The sequence below is a fragment of the Cyclopterus lumpus genome, chromosome 3 (genome assembly GCF_009769545.1).
Source record: "Cyclopterus lumpus isolate fCycLum1 chromosome 3, fCycLum1.pri, whole genome shotgun sequence".
Lineage (NCBI taxonomy): Eukaryota > Metazoa > Chordata > Actinopteri > Perciformes > Cyclopteridae > Cyclopterus > Cyclopterus lumpus.
In genome coordinates this window covers 25,182,298-25,208,138 of record NC_046968.1, presented here as the reverse complement: position 1 = coordinate 25,208,138, position 25,841 = coordinate 25,182,298, and the positions used below count along the sequence as shown (strand labels likewise).

General features: G+C 47.3%; 1 protein-coding gene across 3 annotated transcripts in view; it reads right to left on the bottom strand.

Annotated features, from left to right (window-relative positions):
• Positions 1–25,841, bottom strand: part of neo1a (neogenin 1a) — a 132,805-nt gene that overhangs the window by 22,441 nt on the left and 84,523 nt on the right. For all 3 annotated transcript variants that reach the window (XM_034529508.1, XM_034529509.1, XM_034529510.1), the window contains exons 6-12: positions 21,953–22,107; positions 21,695–21,815; positions 7,651–7,819; positions 6,492–6,646; positions 4,166–4,314; positions 2,471–2,609; positions 2,072–2,121 (exon numbers count right to left, since the gene is read on the bottom strand). In XM_034529508.1, coding sequence (XP_034385399.1) covers positions 2,072–2,121; positions 2,471–2,609; positions 4,166–4,314; positions 6,492–6,646; positions 7,651–7,819; positions 21,695–21,815; positions 21,953–22,107 — 938 coding nt within the window. The remainder of the gene's footprint in view (positions 1–2,071; positions 2,122–2,470; positions 2,610–4,165; positions 4,315–6,491; positions 6,647–7,650; positions 7,820–21,694; positions 21,816–21,952; positions 22,108–25,841) is intronic.

Sequence of the window (25,841 nt, the reverse complement as noted above, 5' to 3'; positions counted from 1 at the left end):
AGAGTTAATTAACACTTCCCCACTGTCACACTGATGCACAAAAGCCTGAATACATGTAGGGGGCGCGCACGCACACACACACACACAGTCACACACACGGGTTCCTCCCCAGCCAAGTCGAGGGAATTGCACAAATTAAATTTGTGTCAAGTGTGTTCAATTATTCCATTTTTTTCTTCTTATTGCACTATCGGCCCCCAACTCGTTATTTCTCTCTTCTTCCCTCTAATCATGAAAACCTGTTTAATTGACTTTTTGGAAAAACAGTGAAAAGATGCCAAAAGTGGGGAAAAGAAGGTGCGAAATTAAGATCACTAAAACATGGTTTTTCCGGCCGCCTCGCGGGTAAGAGACGTGTGGTTCTACTTGACGGGGCCCAAAGAGGAGAATGAGAAATGCATGTTAATTAGCCCCCCCCCCCCCCATTTGCCCGGGCGTATCCAACAGCGTATTGTATAAATGCTTTGTATCTATATACTTGCAACCATAATTACTGACGTAATGGCTGCTTGCATTCAGAATTAAACACAATGACAACAAATATGATGATAAATTTCATGACTGAAGGGCGCCAGATGTTTGTTTCACAGCTTTGAATGGGGGTCTGTGTCCGGGTGTCATTGGGGAGGGACAGCTGGACGTCCACTGTCCAACTCCAGCACTTTTCCACGGAGCAGCGTCTCTTCGTTTTCCTCTCGGCATTAGCGCGAGTGTTTCCTCTCTCCACACTTCTCCGCCGAGTGTCCCTCGGCATGGGCGGCCAGCTCTCACTCCAGCTGGGAGTGTGTGATAGGATTGTCTACCACTTCTTTCACCCTCCTAGTTTGCTTTGACAGTTCTCTCTGACTTGGGATCTGCATCGACCAGCAAAGGGCTTTTGTAGTTGATGAAACCCCCCCGATCCCCCCTCCCCCCCCCATCTTCTTCTCTTCGCTGCTCCCTGTTTGCACGTTCTGTCTCGCATGTCATGCGTGAGAAACATCTCTTTTTTTGGGTGGGTGGGGGGGGTTAAATGTAATCCATCACTTGGATGGAAGCGTACAATAAACAGGCCTTCAGCTCTCCGTTTGAAGATCAAATGGCTAAAAGAGACAGGCAGCCGAGACCAGCTTCCTGTTTGAGTCGGGGACCCGCTGTGACGCCTGCAGCAGGATTATCTAAATCAGAACTACAGTGCGTTTGACTACAATGGATCTCATTTAACAATGACACTGGTGTGAGAACACCGGGAGTTGACGGCTTGGGCCGGGAGTAATTTGATCCGGAATTCAAACTAGATGAACAAAATCTCACCTTCGCACGAGTCTGGTGTGAATTCATTCGATGTAAAATGGTATCCAACAGGTGAAATGGCTCCGTAGCTTCGCACATAGCATCTCAATAAAGCACCGATTTGTCAACGTAAAAAAGGTCAAAAAGACGCCAATACGTCCGTGTTAACTGGGCTCATTTGGTTGAAGTATTACATTTAGTAATATTGCGTTGTGTCCATTTAGATTGAGACGGTTTCTTTTCTTGCTATTGGACAGATGGAGAGGGATACGGAAGATAAAACCTTTCTGACAGGCGAGTCTCCTGCCGACGAGAGGATCGATGAGGGTTCACACACCCGCTTAACCAGCCGGTGCTGCAGGCTATGCACTGGATTTGTTCAACTGTTTGTGTGTGTGTGTGTGTGTGTGTGTGTGTGTCCAAACAGTTCAGGTGCCCACGTGGGGAAATAAAATTCCAGAAGCAGGAGGTCAATGATAGGATTGCCTCCTGAACAGATTTCAAGATCAGCGGATGGATTTAATGTTGTTTACACTTTAGAAACCGTGCTGAAAATCTGCCATCGTCACATCCCGTTGTTGTTGTTGTTGTTGTTGTTTGCTTTTACAACCACAAACGAGCTGCACCGGAGTGCGTTTCAGAAGCGGACCAAGACCCGCCTCCGTTTGGCTGTTTGGCCTGCACCAGGGTTTTTGATTGACAGCTTTTCACACCAGCTGAACTGTACTGAAACGAGCCAAACCGGTTACGGCAGGTGTGGAACAACTCAACCAGGTACCGGTCCTGCAAAAGGTCTTACCTTTGAGTTCTGGACCTCCAGGGTGAGGTTCTGAGGAGGAGCACTTGGTACTGTGAAACAAAAGAAAACAATTATTTGTAAAACAACACACGCACACAAATTAGCTGATAAAATTATTAGCGTCTGCTGAATACTTTAGGTTTTCTGAATGTTGGTCACTTTGTTTTCATCTCCTCTGGGAAATTGAGATATTCTATATTTCTGACATCTTAGAGACCAAAAGATGAATCGGTCCGTGAAGAAGATAATCTGCAGGTTGATAGCTAATGAAAATTAATCGCTGCGCTTATCTACAGCAAAGTAACATTTAGACTGTGAAATCAGCACATTGTAGACTCTTCTACATAAAGTTATGACGCGTTTCACAAGTACAGCAGCGTTAAAAATGATAATACTGACCGTCGGACAACGTGCGAACAGTGATGTCATCAGTGGAGACGCCCGGGCCGTGCTTGTTGTTGGCCACCACGCGGAAGCTGTACTCGTTGTTCTTCTTCAGCCCGGTCAGCGTGTAGGACTGAATATCGACGTCGACGTCCTGAACCAGAGGGAGACAAAACTCGCCAGTCAGTTTCTTCAACAAAAAAAATATATATCGAAAAAACAGAATTGTGCGACCTCAAATACGAATGTTTTTGGGATCGTTTGGATGTTTTGAAGTGGGGTTGTAAAAGGTACTTAGTTTATTAAGTGCACGCTATATTTAGACTAGGCCTCAGGTTTACCTTGTTGGCAGGCAGCCCTTTCCCATGAGGGACCGAAGCCCTTCTATCCATCTAAGCTCTCAGCAAAGCCAGTAGAAAGTGAATGTGCTCACTAACTAATTCAAAATGACAAGATGGAAGACATTTTAACAAATGATGGAAAGCTAAAAAATTAAAAAGAAAACGATTATTTCTTGAGAAAAAAAAAGACAAAACAATACATTGATTTTTGAGTATCTCACTACGACATCATGTTGATGGTTGCAGAACGTTGTCTTCAATTTCCAAGCTTTAAGCGACTCACAAACCCCAAAACAAATCTCTCAAATATGGCAGCGCTGCCAAAGTGGGACGGCTGCCTTCACTGCACCAACGTCTCCTGTTTGTAATTCGGTCACCTCCCACCCAGAAGGGAATTATCCCGTCTGCGATCGCAACTTTTTTCTTTTTAAGCTTTACAACTTGGGACGGCAACACAAATGTTACTTTTACGCTAATTTGCATTCAGCTCTCTGCTTGTGACATTTGGAGTAAAAAGCAGAGACTTTAGCGGAGAAATCTAATCTCACTTTTTCCGGGGGGGTAGGCGACCCGATCACGACCTCTGACCTCTGGGCCGGATGATGGCCTGCGACCGCGTCACCCTTGAAGGATGCATCACATGCTGCCCCTGACTGGCCCCCCCTCTCCTCCCCGCAGTCCTTTAATATTTCATGACCTTTTGAGCACTGCGTCTTTCGAACTTCATCTCTGCTCCGTCTCTCTCTCTCTCTCTCTCTCTCTTTTCATCCCTCTCCCACGTCCTCTTGCCTTTTTCACCTCTTCTCTGGCTCTCTTCTCCAGGGAGCTGAGGCATCATTACTCGGTGCGCTGGCTGACGTTTCATCCATTATCATATTAAAGGCTTTTTAATGCCTCACTGGCTCGCACAGTGCTACTGCCGGGGCCCGACTCGATATCTAACCGGCTGAATTCCACTCGGAGTTGGACCTGCAGAGAACAACTTGGTGATTCATATCTGCCGTTTTTTTTTATTTTTGTGCGAGACGCACAATCAAACAGCGAGGCCAAACGGCCGCGCAAAGAGTCGCTCGGTAAATGATTAGCGACTCCTTACCTCATCATAGTTTTACTGAGGCTATGCAGTCATATTCTTTCCATCTAATGAACCATGAAAAAGAAAGTGTCAGCTGCACACGCTGCCTCTCCCCTCACAAGGTCTCACAAGTGGGAGTCGTGAGACGGCGACACAAAGCGCATGCTTCCGGCCCAACTCGTAATAAACCTGCACCAAAACCTGCGGATGTTTCTTCTTGGGGGGGGGGGGATTCCTGGAAAACGTCTGCCATGGTAAATGTACAGCTGAGCGAGCGATAGCCCAACCCCCTACCTGTTCGTCGCCGTAGCTTTTGTCGGTGTAGTACAGCTTGTAGGTGAGCATCTCCCCGTTGCCCGTGAGCGGTTTGTCCCAGCTCAGAGAGACGGAGGTCGGCGCGTTGGACACCGCCTGCAGGTTGGGAGCGGGGCCGGGCACTTGCACTGAAGCAGGGGAGCAGAAATTAGAAAAAAAACAACATAAAACACATTTTATTTCATCTTGAGCACCTCTCCATCCTTGATGCGTTTTGTTGCATCTGGAACACAGGAAGGCAGTTTTCCAGCTATGGCTGCCAACATTTTTATTTTGTTGTCTCCATCAAAAGCCCCATTTCCCTCGTTTCAGCCGAGACCACCAGACGGCTCAGTCCGATCCTGTCCCCCCCCCGGAATGGGCTGCCAGCCAGGTTGATTTTCTCGTTACTCCCACGCGACAAACAAAACTGAAGTTGTGCCGCCACAAAAAAAAAACAACAACAAAAAAACACATCAACGTGCGTCTCTCGCGTCCCATCAACATCGGCCTCGAGCTTATATTTCAGTGCGGTACACAGTTGATCTTATTGCGTCTGGTTAGTGGAGATATGAGGCGGGATTAGACGGAGAATCTATCACAATGTGTATGAGCTCTACTTTTTTGTGAGATGGGGAGGGGAAGGGCAGGAATGTCCATCTTGAATGTTTAGAAACGTGGTTAGACCATCTTAAATTAAACGCTAACACAAATCGAATACGTCTTCCCTTTACACTCGGTGCCACGTCGTGAAGATTACATCTTTTAAGCTTTAAAGCCAGATCGGACATATTGTAAAAACACACACACGTATAAGTTTATGGGATTACTTTACATCCACCGGAGAATTGGGGAGGGCTGTAGATAAATAGAGCCGGTATTTTTGAAACGGTTCATCCGATGCAAACGTAAACACGCTTTGTTTATAGCGTCATGTTAGCCTCCGAGTAAATATTTTATTTCATACCCAGTGGGCTGGAGGACAGAGCTAACATCGCATGTGTGTCACTGCCCTAACGTGTCAGTTAGTATATGGAAGGGGACATTTCTCGTGGAACATCGGATTTAAAATGAAACGGTGAGTATGAGGTTAACGTGGCGACTGTCACACACAGATTTATGTCCACGCGGTATATATATATATCTTGTATTTGCTGCAGGTGTTCCTGACAGAAGAGACGAGTTCCCATTTGTCATTGTGTACGGATAACAGTGTGTGTGTGTGTGTGTGTGTGTGTGTGTGTGTGTGTGTGTGTGTGTCGAGCCAGTCTCTGGGGAGAGGTAATATGGTGCAGCGTTGTGTGCACATGCCTGGCACTAAGGCGCAGGTCAAAAGTTTAAGCTCCAATTCGTAGCATGTTCTTACACTAAAAGAGTGCACGCACGCGCACGCGCACGCGCACGCGCACACGCACACCGCCCTCACCACTATCCCCACGGTGTGTCTAGGCACCTGCTGGCAGACATTAACGTGTAGTGCGTGTGTGTGCCGATCCGTCCGCCCTCCACCAAGGACGCCGGGAGAGAGAGCGAGGCGGCGGCTGACCTACAAAGTGACAGAGACTGAGCTGCCGCTGAGCCGGGAGGTGAGGGACGTCCACCCCGACGGTGTGCAGGGAAATCCCCGTCGCAGCACTTTTGAAATGTGGGTGAGACGGAGTGCTTTTTGGAGCAGCAGCCGCGGGGGGAAAGGCTTACACACCCGAACACAAAGAGAAAAAGAAGGAGAAGAGAACCCCCTTTTGTCCCCCCAAATGATTCTCATGTGTTCTCCGCTCAAAAGGACCCTAATGAGCTTCTGTAAAGCATCTCTGTGCAGGCCGGATGAGGGAGATGTTTGATCCTGGAATACTAATTTCAGACATTCCTTACTCAGGTAGGCACGGTTTAAAGCAACACACACACACACACACACATACACAGAGAGATTTTACAGTAAATGTTGGGGCATAAACAAGAAGAGGCTTATGAGAAGAAGTTGGGTGGTCTGCCCTAACGCACAGCACCGAACAGCCTCCTCTATGTGTGCGTCGGTGTGTGTGTGTGTGTGTGTGTGTGTGTGTGTGTGGCGTCTCTGTTTGAAGTGAGCGTATGCTGTTTGTGAGGGAATATTTGGTTGTGTGGATGTCTGTTTGCTCCTTCCGAGTGCATCCTGTTTGCATCGGTGTGTGCGCTGCCAGCGTGTTTCCAACTAACCGGACTGGAGTTCGGCTTTATGTTTATGTGTCCTGTGTACTGAGCACATATAAAAGAACGGTGTGTGTGTGTGTGTGTGTGTGTGTGTGTGTGTGTGTGTGTGTGTGTGTGTGTGTGTGTGTCTCTTTACCTTCAGCCTGGGTGGCCACTTTGAGCGCTGCAGAGCTCTCTCCCTGGCCGTTGCTGTTGTGGGCCACGACCCTGAAGCGATATTTGGTGTCTGGCATGAGGTTCTGGATGGTGACCTGCATCTCCCCTGGACGGCTGGTATTCACTACTCGCTCCCTGATGTGTGTGCGCACACACACACACACACACACACACACACACACACAGAGGAGCAGAACATTTAATAACTCTTATATTTACAAAAAAAAAAGATTTAAAGCGTTTGAGAAAATACTGAATGAACTGATGGATTCAATGTATTCATAATGCCTGGTACGGTACACTGTTTAATTTTATATTTTATTGTATAATTGTGTTTTGTACTGTACTTGTACGATAGATGTAAGTGTGCATATTTGCTGCCTTATGAGTTATTGTCATTATTGACCGATGCATCTTTCTATTTCTTTTTCAATTAATAGATACATTATTTAGTCCATAAATTGTCAGAACAACTGTGTAAGCGCCCCTCGTTGAGATCAACTTGAATATAGCAAAATATTCACATTAAATGTTTGGAAAATGACCTCAAAAGGCTCATTTCCTACAGTTAGTCTGAGGCACATTGTGCAGCCACGCTGGTCTGTGTAAATAGTATTTGTACTCTTACGTATTAGACAGTTGTGTATTAATTTGCATCTCAAGCTCTTGCACGGGTGAGTAAAACTCTTTTTATGCATGAGGCCACTTCTGAAAATGACTTGCAGCTATTTTACAGAGAAAACATTAAAAAATAAAAAAAATAGCCAAAACGCTGACGAGAAATGGAAGGAAAAACCTCTGAGCTTCTTAAATGTTTTGTCACAGACATACACAGTAAATCCTGTACGAATGAAGCTTGGGGGGGGGGGGGGGGGGGGGATTATCCCAGAGCCACTTTAAGAAAGCGTTTGAACTGAATTGTTTTGTTGACACTCGGAAAAGGTAATCCTGTGAGGGAAGAAGTTTGTTTTTAATTAATTAACGCTTACTGCTCTGATAAGTGCTTTAACTGCTTTAATTGGATGTGTTCAGAGTGGTCTGAGACTCCTGTATGTATATTAGTACTCTGCTGACTCCAGCAGTAATAATTCGTGTACTAGCACCCTCCTGGCGCTGCTACGGCGGAGTGCGTGTTCTACCTGCTGGTTCCCTCCTGGCTGTAGAACACCGAGTAGGTTAACTCGTCTCCGTGGGGTTCGGCTGGCGGGCGCCAGGTCAGCTTGATGAAACGGGTGGACACCAGGGAAGCCACGACGTCCCTGGGGGCGGAGGGGGTGGGCCCCGCCGGACCCGCTACGCCTCCGGAGCCTGGCGTTACATGGTCAGTAGTGTTAGGAGTCAGTGAGGGGGGAAGGGAAGAGGGCAGGGCTACATCTGTGGGTCGGGAGGAGGGAAGGAGGGATGGATGCAGCGAGACAGGGAGGGGGGAGGGGGGGGGGGGGGGGGGGGGGGAGAGGGGGGGGAGACAGAGGCAGCATAGGAGGGGATGAGGGAGCCCTCACGCAGGAACAAGGGTCCGAAAGGGAGAGAGGGGGGAAAAGGGGGGTGAAATGGAAATGACAGTGAAACGAAAGAAAGGTAGGAAACAAAAAAAAAGAAGAAGAAAACAACAAATAACAACAACGTAACAAAAAAAGGCCTTTCGGCGTGACAAGGAACCACAGAAATTAAACACTTCTACTACACTTACGAAGCTGACAAATAAAAAAATAAAAAGCACAATACAAGGGGGGACTACACATGCAGGTCTACACACGGCTCTAACGGCAGGGCGGTGGGAGCAGAACATGGCGTCGCACATTTCACTTCCGCTGACGGCCTTCCCCGCCCAATTATTTGTGATTGAAAATGATTGACATGTTAATTAACTTTTTAAAAAACTGGCAAACTGAAGGGAGACTTTTGGATTTGGGGCAAAGCCACCTTCTCGGCTCTCAAATGCAGATAAACGTCTCTGTGTTCAGGGAATTTAACGTTTTTTTTTTTTTTTAATACATCGCAGCAAAAAAAAAAAAAGACCAACTCAACCCCTAGAAAGTCGAGATTCTCTCAACTGAAATGTTATTTTTAAACACTTCAGCCGTCACGTTCCACGGCCTGGCCACAGAAATGTTTGCGATTTCTTTTGGTGGTTGCTGATGGTTTTTTTTTTTGGAGGAACAAACTGAGCGAGATGTGCTTTCCATTTGCAAGTGGGCGAAACACAAAACCAGGAGGAAAGAATGTCAGTCGGTGTGACCTTTTCCGTTTGTTTACAGGTCAAGGAAATTGCCTGGAGGGCGACGCTGGAGTACGGTAAGTGTATTATTACCGGAGAAAATAGTTCTGAAATGCAAAAGCGGCCGCCGGCATGTTTGTCTGTCGTGGCACGTGGGCTTCACCGCGGACACAGCTTTCAATATTTGTTTACACATTCTGTGTGTGTGTGTGTGTGTGTGTGTGTGTGTGTGTGTGTGTGTGTGTGTGTGTGTGAGAAAGGGATCTTCTGCTATCTGGTCCACACACACACACTTCCCCCCCCCACTCTCACACCCACTGCGATCCACGTGCATCCGCACAAACATCTCAAGGAGTTTGTGGCTTAAAATGTATGTCACGGTGTTTGCACGAACAGTATGTTCTCATCTCTCTCTGTGTGTGTGTGTGTGTGTGTGTGTGTGTGTGTGTGTGTGTGTGTGTGTGAATACACACAGCTGTCTTAAGAAGGTTGTGTTTGCTCTGTACTCGGCACCTCGGATTTGAAATGAAACAATGATTTATGAGGTTAAAGTGCTGATTGTAATCTTTCGTTTCGGAATATTTGACACAAACCTAAAAAAATAAAAAAATCAATTCCTCATATACACGGTTTGTCTGGCTGGAGCTACAGCTCAGAGATTAGCAGACGCTCGATGTCTTCACTTCTGGCTCATTTCAGAGCAGTTTGGGCCTCAGCAGGTAAGACTCCGATGGATTGAGGTCATGTGACTGAAGAGCGTTGCGTTGCCTGTCTGTTTATGGGGGGGGGGCAGACGACTCCTCACTTCAACCAATTTGGATGTCAACAACCTCAAACAACCTTTCAGCTGGAAGTCAACACTTTAACCTCAAAGCCGGCGTTTCATTTCAAATCTAATTTTCTGGGATGGAGCCAAAAGAAACAAACCCAAAGGGAAACATATCATCGGCCCGATAATACGCCGACTGCAGTGTAAATCACAGGATGCCGAACAATCATCCTCATGAATAAAGACTCACACACATCTGTGAAACTGAGTTTCTAAGACTTTGGACGTAGCAAATACGATCAGGACCGCCACGCTGTCAGAGAGGTACTGTAAAGCCTGGCGAGAAATGCATTCTGGGATTAGCGAAACGACCATTAGATGTAGTCTCCATCTTTATACACCTCGTCACATGTATGTAATTGACATGCTGCGCAGTTTTCTGTGTCCTTCTGACAATCTGTCTTGTACATGCATGCCTAAAACTGTTACTGTAAGGAGGCGTCGGCCTCCCACTGCCGCTGCCAGGCTCTATTCATAGCTGATTAATAGTGCCATTAGTCTCTGTGCCAGAGCTAATGAATGGCTGGCATTAAGGCTTAATGAGGAAGGTTACTCTGGATCTGCATAATAAATCTGGGGAACCAATACGCAAAACAGTCAAAGACAAAGAGAACGCGTCGCAAAGCCTTCGATTTGATATTCAACTGAAATAATAGTAGCGTTAAAAGTTCTGTTGGAAGCCTCGTAACTTTTATCGCGCCCCGCTAACTCCGTAATCCGCGTGTTTCTCCCCCCCCCCTCCACTGGAAAGCAGTCGCTTCATCATCTGGTCTGAGTGCAGAGATAAAGAGGGCCCCCACCTGGCCTCCACCAGGAGAGCATCAATCTGCTGAATGTAGATATCTGCCCCGCCCCCCCGATAGCCCTTTCAGGGTGGGATTCAGCAGGCCGTGCCGGGCTCTGGGCTAAATGGATTCTCTCTCCGAACTGGTCTCCGTGTCTAATGTGGTTCGGTGATGGCGACACATCCAGCACAAAGTCCGTCCCTTTTATCTGCCGTACAGTGAGCGGAGCGTGAATGAAATCAGACTGACGGTCTTTGTCCTGCAAAAACATGTGAACATGCAACGGGCGCACAGAGGGGAGGAAATAAAGATGAACGTAAAAGCCACGACGACAGAGCGACCTCGACACCTCGGTGGGTAATTAAGTAAACGTGGTGGAAAGACTGCTGACGCATAAGACGGCCTCCTCCCCCCCCCCCTCCCCCCGGATATCTTGTTCCTCCTGCTCCCTTTTTCGAGATAAGGCTGGAAAGATGAGCCGGCCCCCTGACAGCTCGGCTCCTTAACGCGCCGACAAAAGTCATAAACGACAAAGTGAAGACAACGTGAGAGGTGAAGAGAGAGAGAGAGAGAGTGAGGAGGGCGAGAAAAAAAAAAAAAAAGGGCCGACCGAGCAGGTTTTTCCTTCTCGTTGTTGTTCTCTTGGTTTCTTCTCGACTAACTTGTCGCGAGCGATAATGAAACTCAAATATAATAGTCAATTTTCTACACTTACAAAACGCTTTCCAAGCATTGCAGCAATAAACGAAAAGCAATAAAAAGGGGAAACAATTAAATCCCTGCTAGTTTTGACTTATGGACCTTTCCACCGCTCCCTGGGTTGTGAACGCCTCATCGTTGGCCGACTGACGCAGTATCGGGGGGGTTGGGGGGGTCGGTGGGGCTCGTCGGGGACGGCACACACTCCCTTTTGATAAAATCAGAGATAGTCGAGATTAAAATGCGGATCAAAACCTCGCGAAGGCTTAAAGTGACGAGGTGTTCTAATCAATTAAAAAGAAATACACCATCAACGTCAGGCAAACTGAGGGGAAATAATTTTTTAAAAACGGACTTCTGTACCAGCGGGTACACTTTGGATGCTGCGTGCATCACAACGCAGAAAAAGTGGAGATTAACAATCTGAGAAACCTCAATAAGCTCAGAGCCTAAATGCTGATATAAAAGGTTTGAAGTGGGTCACAGATGTATTTACGTCTCTACACTCCTGTGACAGAGGTGGGGGGTGGGGGGTGGGGGGGCTCCTGGACGCCATGCGGCGATGCAGCGAACGCTTTGGTGGGATTGAGGTGGTTTGTTTGTACCTCCATCTATCAGGCGGATAAAAACGTTACCGCTTTGAAGGCCTGCAGCCTTCTCCTCTTAAACCGTTCTGGAGTTTGGTTCAATGTTCATATACATCCCCCCCCCCCCCCCGCCCACAAAAAAAAATCAACACGGCAGGAGACGGCATTTGCATGGGGGGAGGGTTCTGGATGAGATGGAGATCCACTCTTGTGCAATTTAGTTTTCATTAAAAAAAAAAAAATACAAAAAGCGACAATCCCTGCTCTGGGTTCTCAGAGTAAACAAGAAGCAGAAGGATTTAACGTGTGGGAATGTGCAAATTGTCGTATACGTTCTACCGAGGCACGATCGCAACACGTCGGGGGAAAACTAACGGCCTTATTTCTTTTTTTAAAGACGCCGGTAATTGAATGGGGTCGGGGGTGCATCAATAATTAATTATCCACTGTGTGTACATACAGCGTCCCTTCACCATCAAACATGTGTACCCCCTTGATCCCGGAGCCACTGGTGAGTTAATTTGGGTGTGATTACTTTGTTCCTCCGAACGCCTTGCTTCAACACACACACACACACACACACACACACACACACACACACACACACGGCTAACAGCTGCTTACCCAGACTCTGTATGCAAATGTAGATGTGCGACTATGCTAATGCTATACAATGTAAATGTACCCCCCCCCCCCACCCCCACCTGCATTGCCACTTTGACAAATCGGCATCATATGCATCATGTGCTCCACATGATGGCTGGGAGAGGACAGCGAGGCCTCTTGGGCTGTTCGAGCGGACCAAAACAGGGATGCCGCCCGTCTCCAGAGCATTTTGCCAGCGATGCCCGAGACCCCCGAGACCCCCCCCACACACACACAGACACACACACACACAGCCTTTGTATCTTATTACCTCGGAGGTACACAAATACAATTCAACCTTTCCAGGGGAACAGAGCGAGCCGGGGATGGAGTAATTGATTTCAGAGAAAGCTCTATGTGCGGCTGTGTGCGTGTGCGGCTGTGTGTGTGTGTGTGTGTGTGTACATGCACTTGCAGCGTTTTATGTATAAAGTGAGTGGTGCTGAACAACCAGGAAAGGGCGTGAAAAGGTCAAATAGGATGTTTGCAGAAGTGGCAGCGGCTGCACCCCCACCCCTGGGAGGCGCACTAACAAACAGGCAGCTAATCAGACTCCAGCTGTACCGATGAAGCCGCCTCCCTGGGTTGGACCCGGTGCTATCGCACGACGCTAGCTGGCAGCGGGATGTCCCACGGCCAGCTGTGATGTTACTCTCTATTCTACTTTTAGCTGATGGAAACTGGAAGGGCGCGCGGTGGAGAAAAGGGAGGAGGGAGGGGGGTGGGGCTGCTAACAGGAGAAATGAAAAGCTCCAGCTTCGGTGGCGCCGCTCACAGGGGTCAGCTGCCTGCAGCGGAGGGGAGGGTGTGAAAGGAAAGTGATGTTTTTGTGCCGTGTGGACCTTCCAATTACTGCACCCAGAGGACCGGCCGCGTCCAAAAGCATCAGATCGGCATCCTGGATGAGTGTGTGTTGGAGGTGGAAGGTGTTAGATTGTAAAAAAAGAAAAGAATGAAGGGCACATGTTGGTGAGGAGTGGAAAACATGCCGTCAGAACACACACACACACACACACACTGGGGTGTACAAAACAAGAGCAAAATAGACCCCCATAACATTTAGCAGTTAGCACTTATAAAAGGAGGCAAAGCCTTCCACTACAGTTGAGTAAATGCAACCCATAGAAAAGTTCAGCTGTGAGAACCTCAGCTTGTGTACACACACACACACACACACTCAGACACACACAGACACATAAACACACACAGTCATCACCACCCCTGAGAGACAGAGCCACAACACAAACACTTACTTTGCCGTCAGCGCACAAATAAACAGCAATTTGGTGGATGCCGATTTGCTCCTCACAATAAATTTAGGATAAAATCCCTCTGATCAGGTTCCTCCAGCCCCCCCCCCCAGTGGGTGAATGCATTCACTAATCACTAACATGCTGTGTGTGTGTGTGTGTGTGTTTCAGTTAAGACACTGTGTGCACATTTTAGGGCTTTATCGCCCCAATTTGAATATCAATGCATTTCGCTACGAGGCAGAGTTTTAGTGGAATGTATTCACATTTACATATAATTATTGTTCCCCACCAAATGCCCCTGATTTTTTATTCCCTTTTCATGATCACAAGAATTTATAAAAAAAAAAAAAAAAATATATATATATATATATATATATATATATATATATATATATATATATATATATATATATATATATATATATATATATATATATAACGACAATGCTCTAAATAAAAACAACAGTATTATCGTGTTTGTTTAATCAACAACATCCCGCCGACTGCAAATAATTCTCCAGACTGCGAGTAGCGATTAGGTGCTCATTATTATAACAGTGGAGAACAGAACCTGCAGCTACGTGTAGTGGGATTAAAGTGGAGCGGCTGAACAACAGGTACAGCCGGCGCTAATTGATGTTTTCTTTTTTATGGAAAAGGATTCAACTACTTTCTTTTTGGAGGCGATTTTATCCCCCAGTTGCACTTTATTTGCGTGTGCTCAAGACTCCTCTCCGCCTCTCAGGCTCCGGCTGGTAATGCGCCGCTCACGATACGAATGTTGACTTTTGGAAATTGCAATATAAAAAAAAAAAAGATCAAACGTGACAAAGTTCATGAAAATGAAAAACAGTAATTATTACATACACCGGCCTGCTGCGCTCGGTCACGCGTGACTGTGCGTTTGATTCATCGGCGCCCATGTGACCACCTTCCCAAAGTCCCCAGCGACGCCACTCGCCAACGCCCACATCCCAGCAGTACGACGCGCCACGGGTGTTTTTTCCCCGACAGTCACATTTCCACACGTTTAAAAAAGAAAAATAAGGAACACTCGGAGACAACACCACGCTGCACCGCGCCGACACGTTCACGCGCCGCTACGCCTGGAGGGTAAGAGGTCTTTTAGCAGCCTTGATTTGAAGAGGGAATAAGGCCGATGCTGGGGACGTAAAGGAAGCATCCCTCGTCTGCCACAAATGTGTCGGCTTATTTTTTGGGGGGGTAAAACTTGACTGAAACGGCTTCTTTTGTTGTTTAATCATGATCTAGTTACATTTTATAGTATACGGATTCACGAGGACTTTATTTCCACAACACTAGCTGGAGGCGCGACAGTACATCACGCTGACAGCAGCGCCGGGAGAATCCGGCTTTTAAGTGTCTCCCTTTTTACTTTCGATCCAATATCAATTCAAATACTTAAAAGAGGACATCAAGACGTATTTGTACATAAAACCCGTCCTGCTGGCACGTCGGCACACAACCACAACAGTGGATTAAGGCCGCCGTGTTCCCCCGTCTCTCTCGTGCACGTGGAAAACTGACTGCTGTCGATGAAACAGAGCGGTTTCAACATTTGGGTGACTGTTTGCGTTACAAATTGGCTTCAGATATCAGTTCTGTTTGGAGAAAGCATCTCTCCTAAGGCTTACTGCAATATTTTAAAACATAAGGTGGAAGCGTTTGAAGCTCTCTCTCTTCTTTTGGTTGCTCAGTGTGAGCAGAACCGCTTCTGGTAAACCGGGTCCACGGCATCTTTCCGGCTGTAATGGCCGCGCTCCAGTTATCTGTATTTTTCCACGTTGTTGTGGTTGTTTGCTGCCAATGCCGTTTTTCTTGCGCGTTAATATTTGACATCATTTTTTTTTGTGTGTGTGTGGCTCTAAACAACTGAATCTCATCTGGCTTCATTCATTTGTTTAAAAAGGAGAAGGTGTGAAAACTCAACAGGGAAAGTTGGGGACATGGATTTTGGGAGCCGGCGAGGTGAAAAAAAAAAAAATGAAGAGCACCCAACAACACGGTGCAGGACGAGGAGTAAATGTTGTTTGAGTCACTTAAAGTGCAAGTTAGCAGCTAGTGGGCGACGGACTTCACGATATTCACATCTTTGATCGGTTTTTTTTTGAGAAACATTTAGATTCTTTTGATCGGCAGACCATTACGGACTAAAGGAATGTGAATAATTAAGGAATAGACACATATTCCGACTTTATGAATTAATTATGCGTTGGTGCTCTTTTCCGTAGAATGAACTGAACAGCAGCACTGTGGAGAATCTTACTATCCAACGACGTACACGTGTCCATAATCCAGACCTGCGTTTATCCGTCAAAACATGGAGCCGCACCCGGCGAGTAAAAAAAGGGACTTTTAATGGGAGCTTTACAGTTTACCAACAGTACACAAGGCTCCACGTTGCCTCTAATTAGTCCTCAGAGGCGACATTAAACTTCCACTTCATGCCGTTGTGCGTTAGTGACATCTAAATAAAACTTGAGTGGGTTGTTTGACTTTCTGGGTCCTAATCCTTATGAGGTGTTAGCCGTCGTGGCCCAGATCAAAGCCAATGCTCGTATATATATATATATATATATATATATATATATATATATATATATATATATATATATTTGTATTTTTCGGCGGCGCCAAGTCATCCGCAAATACTGTAAGAGGCTCCTGGTGGCCGTGTCATTTCACTCGGAGGTCTGGTGGCTCAGGACCTGCCGCGATTAATTGATTTGCTAATGAAGTTACGGTGTGTGCGACTCTCGAAATAAAACCCCCTTCCAGTATTTGTCAGGCTGCAGCTTTTGGGCACGGCACACATGTCGGTTTTATCATGCCAGAAGCCGCTGGTGCCACAGAGTGATGGAGGGAGAGGAAAGCCAGCAGACACCGTGAGCACTCAGGCAGCGATGAGGCATCTCCATCTCTCAGTGGGGGGGGGGGGTCTAGTACCTCTGATGGGGAGGCGAGGACAGGACTCTTCTGTTTGCTGCCACAGGTCTAGGAAGGGTGGTGGGGGGAGACTAATGGCACCGCGGCTCGATAAAGGGGGAAGGGAGAGAAGGGTAAAAATAAAGAGGGAAGCAGAATTGAAGGAGCAAGAGATGGGAGGGATCGAGGACGCAACAAAAGGCTTGAATGAATGCATGTGCATCAGAAACACAACGTCATCTTTCCTTCTTTTTTTTCTGTTGCCATAAGCCGACCTGAATAAAAACCTAGCGTCGCAACCCGACAGGATAAAGAAGTGTTGCACACCACCGAGCAGCCGACTGATGTTTATCTCCCACCTGAAGTGAAATGCCTCCCTTTCTCATTCGTCTCAATGCAACTTGACTCGCAGCAGGGGGGGGGGGGGGGGGGTGGGGGGTGGGGGGGGGCCTAAAGCAGCACGGCTCAGAGCTCGTACATCCATAAAACAAGCTTTCAGGCTCTCCAGTGAAACGCTTGGCCCGGGCACGAGGAGGCAAAAAATGTCAAAACGTTATTCGAGTCGGTACGCAGGAGGAAGAAGAAGAGAGGAGAGATGGAGGAACAGACAAAACCCACAGACACGGGTGTATTTACATATTTTTGAAGCCAGCGCGCCATATGGAAATAGCAAAAAGAAATGAGCATTCAGATGCAAATGGAGGTGCATCTCTTCAATTTATGCGAACACGAGAACGCTAAATAACATGCACTTAAGGGCAAAACGGCAAAGTGAGTGCATCCACTTCTGTAGGACTTTTTCATATTCAGATAGAAATGGAGGTGCTTAAAACCTGTAACTTGCCGTTTTATGACACGTGGGCTTCTACTAAGAGCTCCCAGGCCCGTTGGTTTGTGATTGGGTTGTTAAAGAAGAATGCACAACGCTGAAAAACGTGCAGAGGCTTTTTTCTTTTCTTTTTTCTTTTTTTAAATGCAAAAGCTTAATGCAGCTGTCCACTTCTAGAATGCAAATCATCCTCAAAACCAGAGATTAGTTTCAGCTCTGATCTGGACCTTAAAAGAGCTACACAAAAAAATACGACCTCGCTGCAGAAGAGGCACACGTTTCAGGTTGCCACCATCTCAAACTTCAGACACAGTCCTACTCTTTGTACTGCATGTGGCGGGTTGACAATCAGAAAAAAAAGGCGTTCTTTGTCTCGGGCGTGCATAACTTCCACGCTAAAAGAAACGCGACCCATTTCCTCTCTGAGCTGTAATTGCCGCCTACTAAAGTATCATGCATAAACGCTTCACATAATCATGTGCCTGGAAGAGGCCGCCAATTGTTGCTGCGCTCTGTCTACGCACGTGACTATAATCCCTAAAATAGCATATCCTCTGTCACCGACTAACCTCCCTCGTGATCATTTTGACAACAAACCGCACACATTGACACTGCGAAGCAGGGAATCGTCTGGACGGCTTGAAGTGGTCGTATTTATAGTTCAGTAAAAGGAAACATTGGCAGATGTGCGCGTGGAACTGGATTTAACACAATTAATTCAAAGCAGCAACTTTATGTTTGTAATGGTTTTGGCGCCCCCTGTGGACAAAAGCAGTAGTGTTACCATGATCACCACCGAAGTTAAGATCAAGCTCATAAGAATAGCAATTAAGAAACAGACAATCTTCTTGCTGGTGTTCTCGTTTGCTTATGGAGGTCATATAGTGGCTGGAAAACATCCTAACCAGTTTTAAAAAAAACCTCGTCGTAACTTAGTCAATTTTAACTTTTTTTTATTTTAACATATTTGTTGGTGTGAAAAGTCACACACAATTTTAAGTAACCGTTTTCCTTGTCTGTGGCGTAATGTAATGGCTATAACTCATCCCACTATAACTACTCAAACCTCCGACGCCTGTATGCGGCCGTTTTACAAGGGACCTTAAGAGGCGCTTACTTGGCCTGCAGCAGGCAGCTTAATTAGGTCCACTTTTGGCATCGGTGCTCCTATTTACTCACATCTGTTTGCAACTAGCTGACCCATATTGCACATGTTTGTGGAATGTCCAGGAAAATTGTTCCGAGACGGCAATCTGCAGTCCTATTTTTGACCTCCGCTCCCCCAAAACATCTTTTCTTTTACGGATTCAAGATGGTCGAAGCCGAATGAAATAAGCCTTCTCTTCTCTTGTGCAGACATTTTGTCCAATGAGTCAGCCATCGCCGTCTACTGCACCCAAAAGCCACGAGCATTGATGCAAAGCACACACAGCACTATTAATAACCCTCAAGATGCTGTACATATGCTAACGGCCGACAGCTGACCCTTTTTCCAATTCCAAACATCCACGCGAGGGAATCATCAGTGGAGCCGCGTTTAACTGCAGCTGGCAGCGTCGAGATGCAAAGATTAGGACGACTAATGAATATTAGCCAACGTGCAGCCGCCGGGTGTTTAGATGCAGTTCAAACCCCCCATTGATTTCCCTGTTGGGTGAAGACAACTTTATCCCCGTGGCAAGTCCCTGGCTTATCTCCCCCGACGGCGAGGGACACTCGCGCCCGGTCGGATACCCGACGGAGGCCAAACACACAGCGGCAGCAAAGAGCAGGAGGAGCGTCCGAGTGGGCAGAGACATGGACAGAGACGTCCAGCTGTGAGCGGGGTCGCCACGCAGGGATAATATTCAAGCCGGAGCAATTACCACAAAGCCCGGTGTGTTGGATTATCACAGAGAGCAGGTGGCTGTGAAAGATGAGAGGGGAGAGGGAGGGAAGGAGAGGGAAAGAGAGAGAGAGGGAGGGAGAGGGAGAGAGAGAGAGAGAGGGAGAGAGAGAGAGGGAGAGGGAAAGAGAGAGAGAGAGAGGGAGAGAGAGAGAAAGAGAGAGGGGGAGAGAGAGAGAGAGGGAGGGAGAGAGAGAGAGAGAAAGAGAGAGAGGGAGGGAGAGAGAGAGAAAGAGAGAGGGGGAGAGAGAGAGAGAGAGAAAGAGAGAGAGAGGGAGGGAGAGAGAGAGAAAGAGAGAGAGAGGGGGAGAGAGGGAAAGAGAGAGAGCGGGAGGGAGAGAGAGAGAGAGAGGGGGAGAGAGAGAGAGAGGGAAAGAGAGAGAGGGAGGGAAAGGGAGAGAGAGAGGGGGGGAAAGAGAGAGAGGGAGGGAGAGGGAGAGAAAGAGAGAGGGAAAGAGAGAGAGGGAGGGAGAGGGAGGGAAAGAGAGGGGAGGGAAAGAGAGAGAGGGAGAGGGAAAGAGAGAGGGGGAGAGGGGGAGAGGGAGAGAGAGAGAGGGAGAGAAAGAGCGAAAGAGAGAGGGAGAGAGGGAATGAGAGGGGAGAGAGAGAGGGAGGGAGAGAAATAGAGAGGGAGAGAAAGAGAGAGAAGAGAAAGAGAAAGAGAAAGAAAGAGAGGAAGTGGGGAGAAAGGTGGCAGATGGCTGTAGGATCGAATGTGTCCAGGAGGAAAGAGAGAAGAATACAACAGAGGGGAGACTCGGTCCGTGAAATATGAAACCGTTGCCAACAGTTCAGCTCAGCAAAGAGACAGCGAGCGGAGCGAAATACACATTATATACCCTGATGGACGGAGCCAGGCTAGCAGTTTCCCCTCGCTCCCAGTCTTTGTGCTAAGCTAAGCCGCAGGCTAATACGTGTATAGAGTGCACTGTACATGAACTCAAAGAGCTTCACATCACGCAGCCCACAAAACCCCCTGAAGGAAATAAGATGATTTTAAAACACACTCTCATTGATTCGACCAATGCGAGAGGAAATTACTTTGACGGGGCGAAGCGGGCGTTTGTGGAGAGCGCCGCGGTGAAATGCGTCTGTACAAAGCACAGGACGTCAATAATTCACGGGAGAGAATAAACGGCGTCTCCGCGACGTCACTCGTTCCTCCAGATCCATCCCTCCCGAGGCTCGGATGGCGACTGGATAATAAAAACTGATGAACAAACAGGAAGCGGGGGAAACATTCTGGTGGTAAGCGTGTTTGGATTAAGCGACGAGGACAGAGGTACACACTCGTGTGTGATATTCGTGGAGTAAACAGAGATTAATTTCGTCAAAGCCCCCCCCCCCCCCCCCCCCCCCCCCCACCTCAGGGTAGACCCGCCTTCAAGGGCAGCTGCCGCAGTAATTCATCTCTTTTTTTTTTTTTATCTTCAACTCAAACAACCAAAAAGAAAAGAATAAAGACTGGGGGCCAGACCCTTATCAATGGTGTCCAACACAAACACACAATGAGCTGCAGGTTATCATTATTTCTGACTTACTGTCCTCCAACCAGAAGGGGTGACACAGCTGGGGGGCCACCAGTTGGACACTGCTACGCTAATCCATTAGCCACCTGCTTGCGGGGGGGGGGGGGGGCGCGCTCACGCTTGAATACATTTAGTCTTCCTCACCAAATTGGTGAGACTCCAACTGATTTGTTCCTCTCGCCGTTTCATTGTTCCTCCATTTTCCACCTTTTTTTTTTTAATTTAGATTGTGCGTTTCAGTGAAATTGTATCATCTTAAATTTCTCGTTGTTTTATTGTGTGTGTGTGTGTGTGTTTATGGTGGGGGGGGGTGGGGGGAGGGGTCATTATGACTGAGCAAATTATCTCGAATTGAAGTCGTATTACATTTTCTCCAATGGTTAGACGCAATGAAAACTAAATTACCTCGAGAGCCAGGGCGCTCAAATCATTTCCCGCATATTTTCGGGACACTTAAGTTGTCATCCTCGATTAGTTGGGTGGACGTCACGACGCACGGCACGCCCCGTTGCGACGCAGCGCGACAGCCAATGACGCGCCTCACGTGATGAATTACAGGAACACAGACTACTTTTGTCTCCGGAGTAAACATTTTGTAAATCTAATTAGCTAAAGTTAGGTCGACAAGGCACACTAGTTTTTTTAACCCTAACCCTCATGATAGTAGGGAGCAGCACTAGCTTCTAGGGAGCCAAGTTGGCAACACAGGCCTCCCTCTAAAGCCCCTCCCCCCACATGATCGTAATAAACGTAAACACCGAACCCTGACATCGTTAGTACTCACAGATGTTAAAGCGAACAGCTCGTGGGGGACTTTGATGATGATGAATCAAAGTAGTAAATCAACAGATTTGTTAGTTGTAGTCCTACTGATCAGACATGATTCATTTTTGGAGTCGCTCCTTGCATTAATTATTTCATCACTGAAGAATCTTTAGAAATGTTGTGTTTTTTTTCGTCGTCTGGTGAGAGGCGTACCGTGATCTAAGATGATGAGCTGGGCGCTTGACTGGATGTTGCCTGCGTCGTTCTCCGCGAGGCACTGATAGAAACCCTCATCCGACTTCACCAGACCCAGAACCTGCAGGTTGTGCTCCTTCTACAGAACCGGGAAGGGGAAACAAAAAACGAGCGGTTAATGTTGTTAAGCACGCATCTGCGATAAACAACAACAACAACGTCGTCAACGCAGACCGGGGAGGAAAGGTCCGGCTTTTTAGCTCCAAATCAACTCACGATTATCTTGAAGTAGTCGCTGGGGATGACGGCGTCTCCGTTCTTGACCCATTTGACGGTGGGCGCCGGTGACCCCGACACCTCGCACTCAAAGACGATGTCCATGGACTCGTAGGCGTAAACGTTGTCCGGCCGCTTGGCGAACTGGGGAGGAACTGTGGAAACCAGACAAGGGGGGGGGGGGGGAAGAGAAGAGGAGTCAGACAACCACAAAAATAGAATAAAACATTACATTGACGGGCGGGGAAAAAAAAAAATTGTAGGAGGAACCAATTTGTCAAAAACTAACCAGGCACATCAACAACTCCATGTGCCAGGAAATGAACAAGTCCAAATGACGCCTGCCACATTCCTCAGATCAGGGAGGGTTTTGAAAGAACAACAAACGCAAACATCTATCGAACAACCACTTAACCGATTACGCGTCTGCACCCTTTAAAACAGCTGCGACCTCTCCAGCACATTTGATATAAAACAACAACAAAAAGAAGAAGGTTCAATACCCTCTGTTCTGTCCATAAAAAACGACAGCCACGTCGGTACCAGTGCAGTGTGTTGGCGCGAGCACTTGCAGATCTCCCCGAGTCCCTTTAATGAGGGCCAGAAAGGAGTTATTTGATCTACTGGGGTGATGCAGCGCCTCATCAATCTGTCCCAGAACAAGGTCACTGGGAGCGCAGGGCCCAGGCCTTGTCCTCTCTCTATAATTGGACTGCATGTGTATGTGAGGAGAGCCGTGTGTGTGTGTGTGTGTGTGTGTGTGTGCCTTTGCTGCCTCTGTGCATTCTCTGATAAGCGGCAACCTCGCTGACCACAGTTTAAATTACTGTACTCTTAGTGTGTCGAGCTTCGCCACCAGAGCCCTGGGCTCTGTGATAGCTAGTTATTAGCATCTATATTTTGTGGCATTTCCCATTGGGCTGATTGGATATTAGCATCATTGGGTGGATGGGGCCCTTTTCTGGCTTTATGCAGCAGAACAGGGGGCTGTGAGGTCAAGCCCCCACCACACACACACACACACACACACACACACACACTTGTTGTAGCTGCGGCTAATTTACTGCATCGTGAAATTGCTCGCGAACAGATTAGCGTTCATTCGGCCGGGAGACGCTGTCTTTATTATAGTTATTTATTTATTATTACAGTTAGTTATAATTAAACTGCTCCAGATACTATACAGTTTACTCTAACATGCAGGTTTAATTGCAAAATGAGAAATTAAAGTGACCGACCTCGCTAGAAATAGCAGTTGTGACCAAAAAAACGTGTTCAACATGTTTGAAACTATGGGGAGTTTTTCTTCGCGAGTGCTTCGCGCTGGTGATGGCTTTTGACCCACTGTTCCCGGTTCTCATCTAGTGGTCTTGCTAGCTTTTTTTTTTTTTAGTGGCTCAACTTTTTAACGACTGCTACAAATTCATGCACGAAGCGGCTGGGTAGAGCCGCCCCCGAATGACGGAGCCTTCCCTTCGCTTAATGAGCGTCTAGACCTTTCCGTGAGCTGATGCTGTGGAGAATACTGCCGACGAGACAGAAACGAGGACGGTGATGCTTGTGGACTGGATGCTGAATGATCGTCAAGACAGCCGTCACCCTGCTCTGTCTGCACGTGTGTGTGTGTGTGTGTGTTCGTTCGTTCCCCGGAGCAGGATGCATGAACTGTGAATAATGTGTTTTCCAGTGTGGTGTCTCCTGGATATTTGCCTCTAGTAGCTGTGCAGCAGAGGCAGGTAGAATCCTTGGTTTACTTTGGTGTGTCAGGCAGACGCCGTTAAGACACTAGTCTGTGAGTGAGTGGGAGTGATTGTGTGTGTGTATGTCTGTGTGTGTGTGTGTGTGTGTGTGTGTGTCTGTCTGTCTGTCTGTCTGTGTCGAGCCATGTGTGAATATGAATCATTTCATGTGTCTGTATACTTGTTTCGTTCCATCATTACTGGTGCAATATGCTGCACAGAATTGGATTTGCTTCCATCCCTGCCGGCTAAATGTGCCGGAGTAGATTTGTATTATGTTTTGCTGTGTGTGTGTGTGTGTGTGTGTGTGTGTGTGTGTGTGTGTGTAAGTGCCCTGCTTATGCATGCGAACATATGTTTCTGTATGTTCATGCCGTCTCAATCTGTGCACGTTCATGATATTCATATGGGGTTTTGCATCACATTGCAATGCCTCTATGTACAGTGTGTGTGTGTGAGAGAGAAAGAGTGTGCAGACCCCCCTAGTGAGTCAGTCTCTCTCTCTCTCTCTCTCTCTCTCTCTCCCGACTCTTAATCTTCCAATAACTCTGTTTATCTCTCCATCTTCAGCCTCCCCCTCCGAGCAGACATGCACCATTTATCTAAAAAGCAGTTCAGACATTCTGAACCCATCGGACTGAGCAATGACTACACCAGGCGTTGCTTGGGTGGCGGGGTGGAGGAAGCTTTCAGGACTCAACAGAGGGTGGTGTGTGTGTGTGTGTGTGTGTGTGTGTGTGTATGTGTGTGCAACTCTCCGTGCAACATGTCAGATGACTTTCCTTAATTGGATGTTTCCAGCATGACACATGCATAAGCAAATAGTGGCATTAAGACGAAGAGCGCCTGCATTCTTTTACGTTAAATCGTTAGGAAGTGAGACGCATTCAAACGAGAGCGACGCATACAGCGAGCTTTGCTTGATTGACAGGTGTCTCGGCCTACCACGCTCCGCAAGGCTTTGGCAGCTCACTCGTTTTCTCATCACCGGCTCGACTCGAGGATTCCCCGGATCCAGTAACGGAGACGGAGAGAAACCAAGTAATGAATCCAAATACGGGACTTAAAAAAAAATATATGTCCCCTTTCGTGAACATATTGAATGGCAGTTCCCATAAATACGCCACGTACCACGTTTCTCCTGCAGACACACAGATGCTCAACTCCACCAGCTGGATTGTGTCCAAACAAGCCGACGTGCAAGGGCATAGATACGACTCTCTAATGAAAGGGAGATCCAACAGACACAGAACAAAACGACAAACGAAAGGCAGATACGCAAAAGAAAGACGAAAAATAATCATCAAGACAAATATATATATATATTTTTTAAAAGAGGGAGAGACGCCGAAAAAAGCAGCTCCGACGGCGGCTCTTTGGGGCTGGTATTATGTCTCTAGCCTTTAGCTTAGTAAAAGAAGCTTTAATGCAGACTCGCACTGACTCCAGTGAACTACTAAAAGAGGGCCACAAAAAGGTCACGAGAGTGCGTCTCGCTGTGAGCTTGTTAAAACAAAACCCCGCAGGATTTCTGAAGGGATTCTGGGGCAGAGCACTCCCCTTTAAGTTTCACTCGTAGCCAGGAAACGATGAAGAGAGACAAAAAGTCCGGCCTGCAACCTGTTAAAAATAGTGAAATATCAAAGTTAAAAAGCTGAAGAGAGCATCTGGATTAGTTGGAGCACGTTCTCCAACATCTAGGAGCACAGCCGTCAACCATTAAGGCCTAAAGTAAGAACGTTGAAGGATACAAGGAGACATGTTTCCTTCCCCCGTTAGCTCGGTACAAAAGCACTCTCCGGGCAGCCGGGGTTTACTCTGAGGGCAAGTGGAACTCGGACAGCGCTAATTACCCATGCTGCTCTTCCAAAGATAACAGCCGTAATCTTAATCCCCGGCCAAAACAAACAGCTTCGGCAGGCGGAAGGCGTGCCGAGATGCTCGGCGTTTGCGTCCCTGGTTATGGAGGAGAGCACACACACACACACACACACACACACACACGACGAGTGAGAGGCAGAGTCACAAAGAGAGGGAGCTCAGCTCGCTCTCCGGGCGGTGTTTTTTGTCGACTCACTCTCGATGGGTCTCAAATTACAGGCATCAAGTGGCCGGAGATTTTTGTTCAAGAAATGCTGAAAAAGCTCACT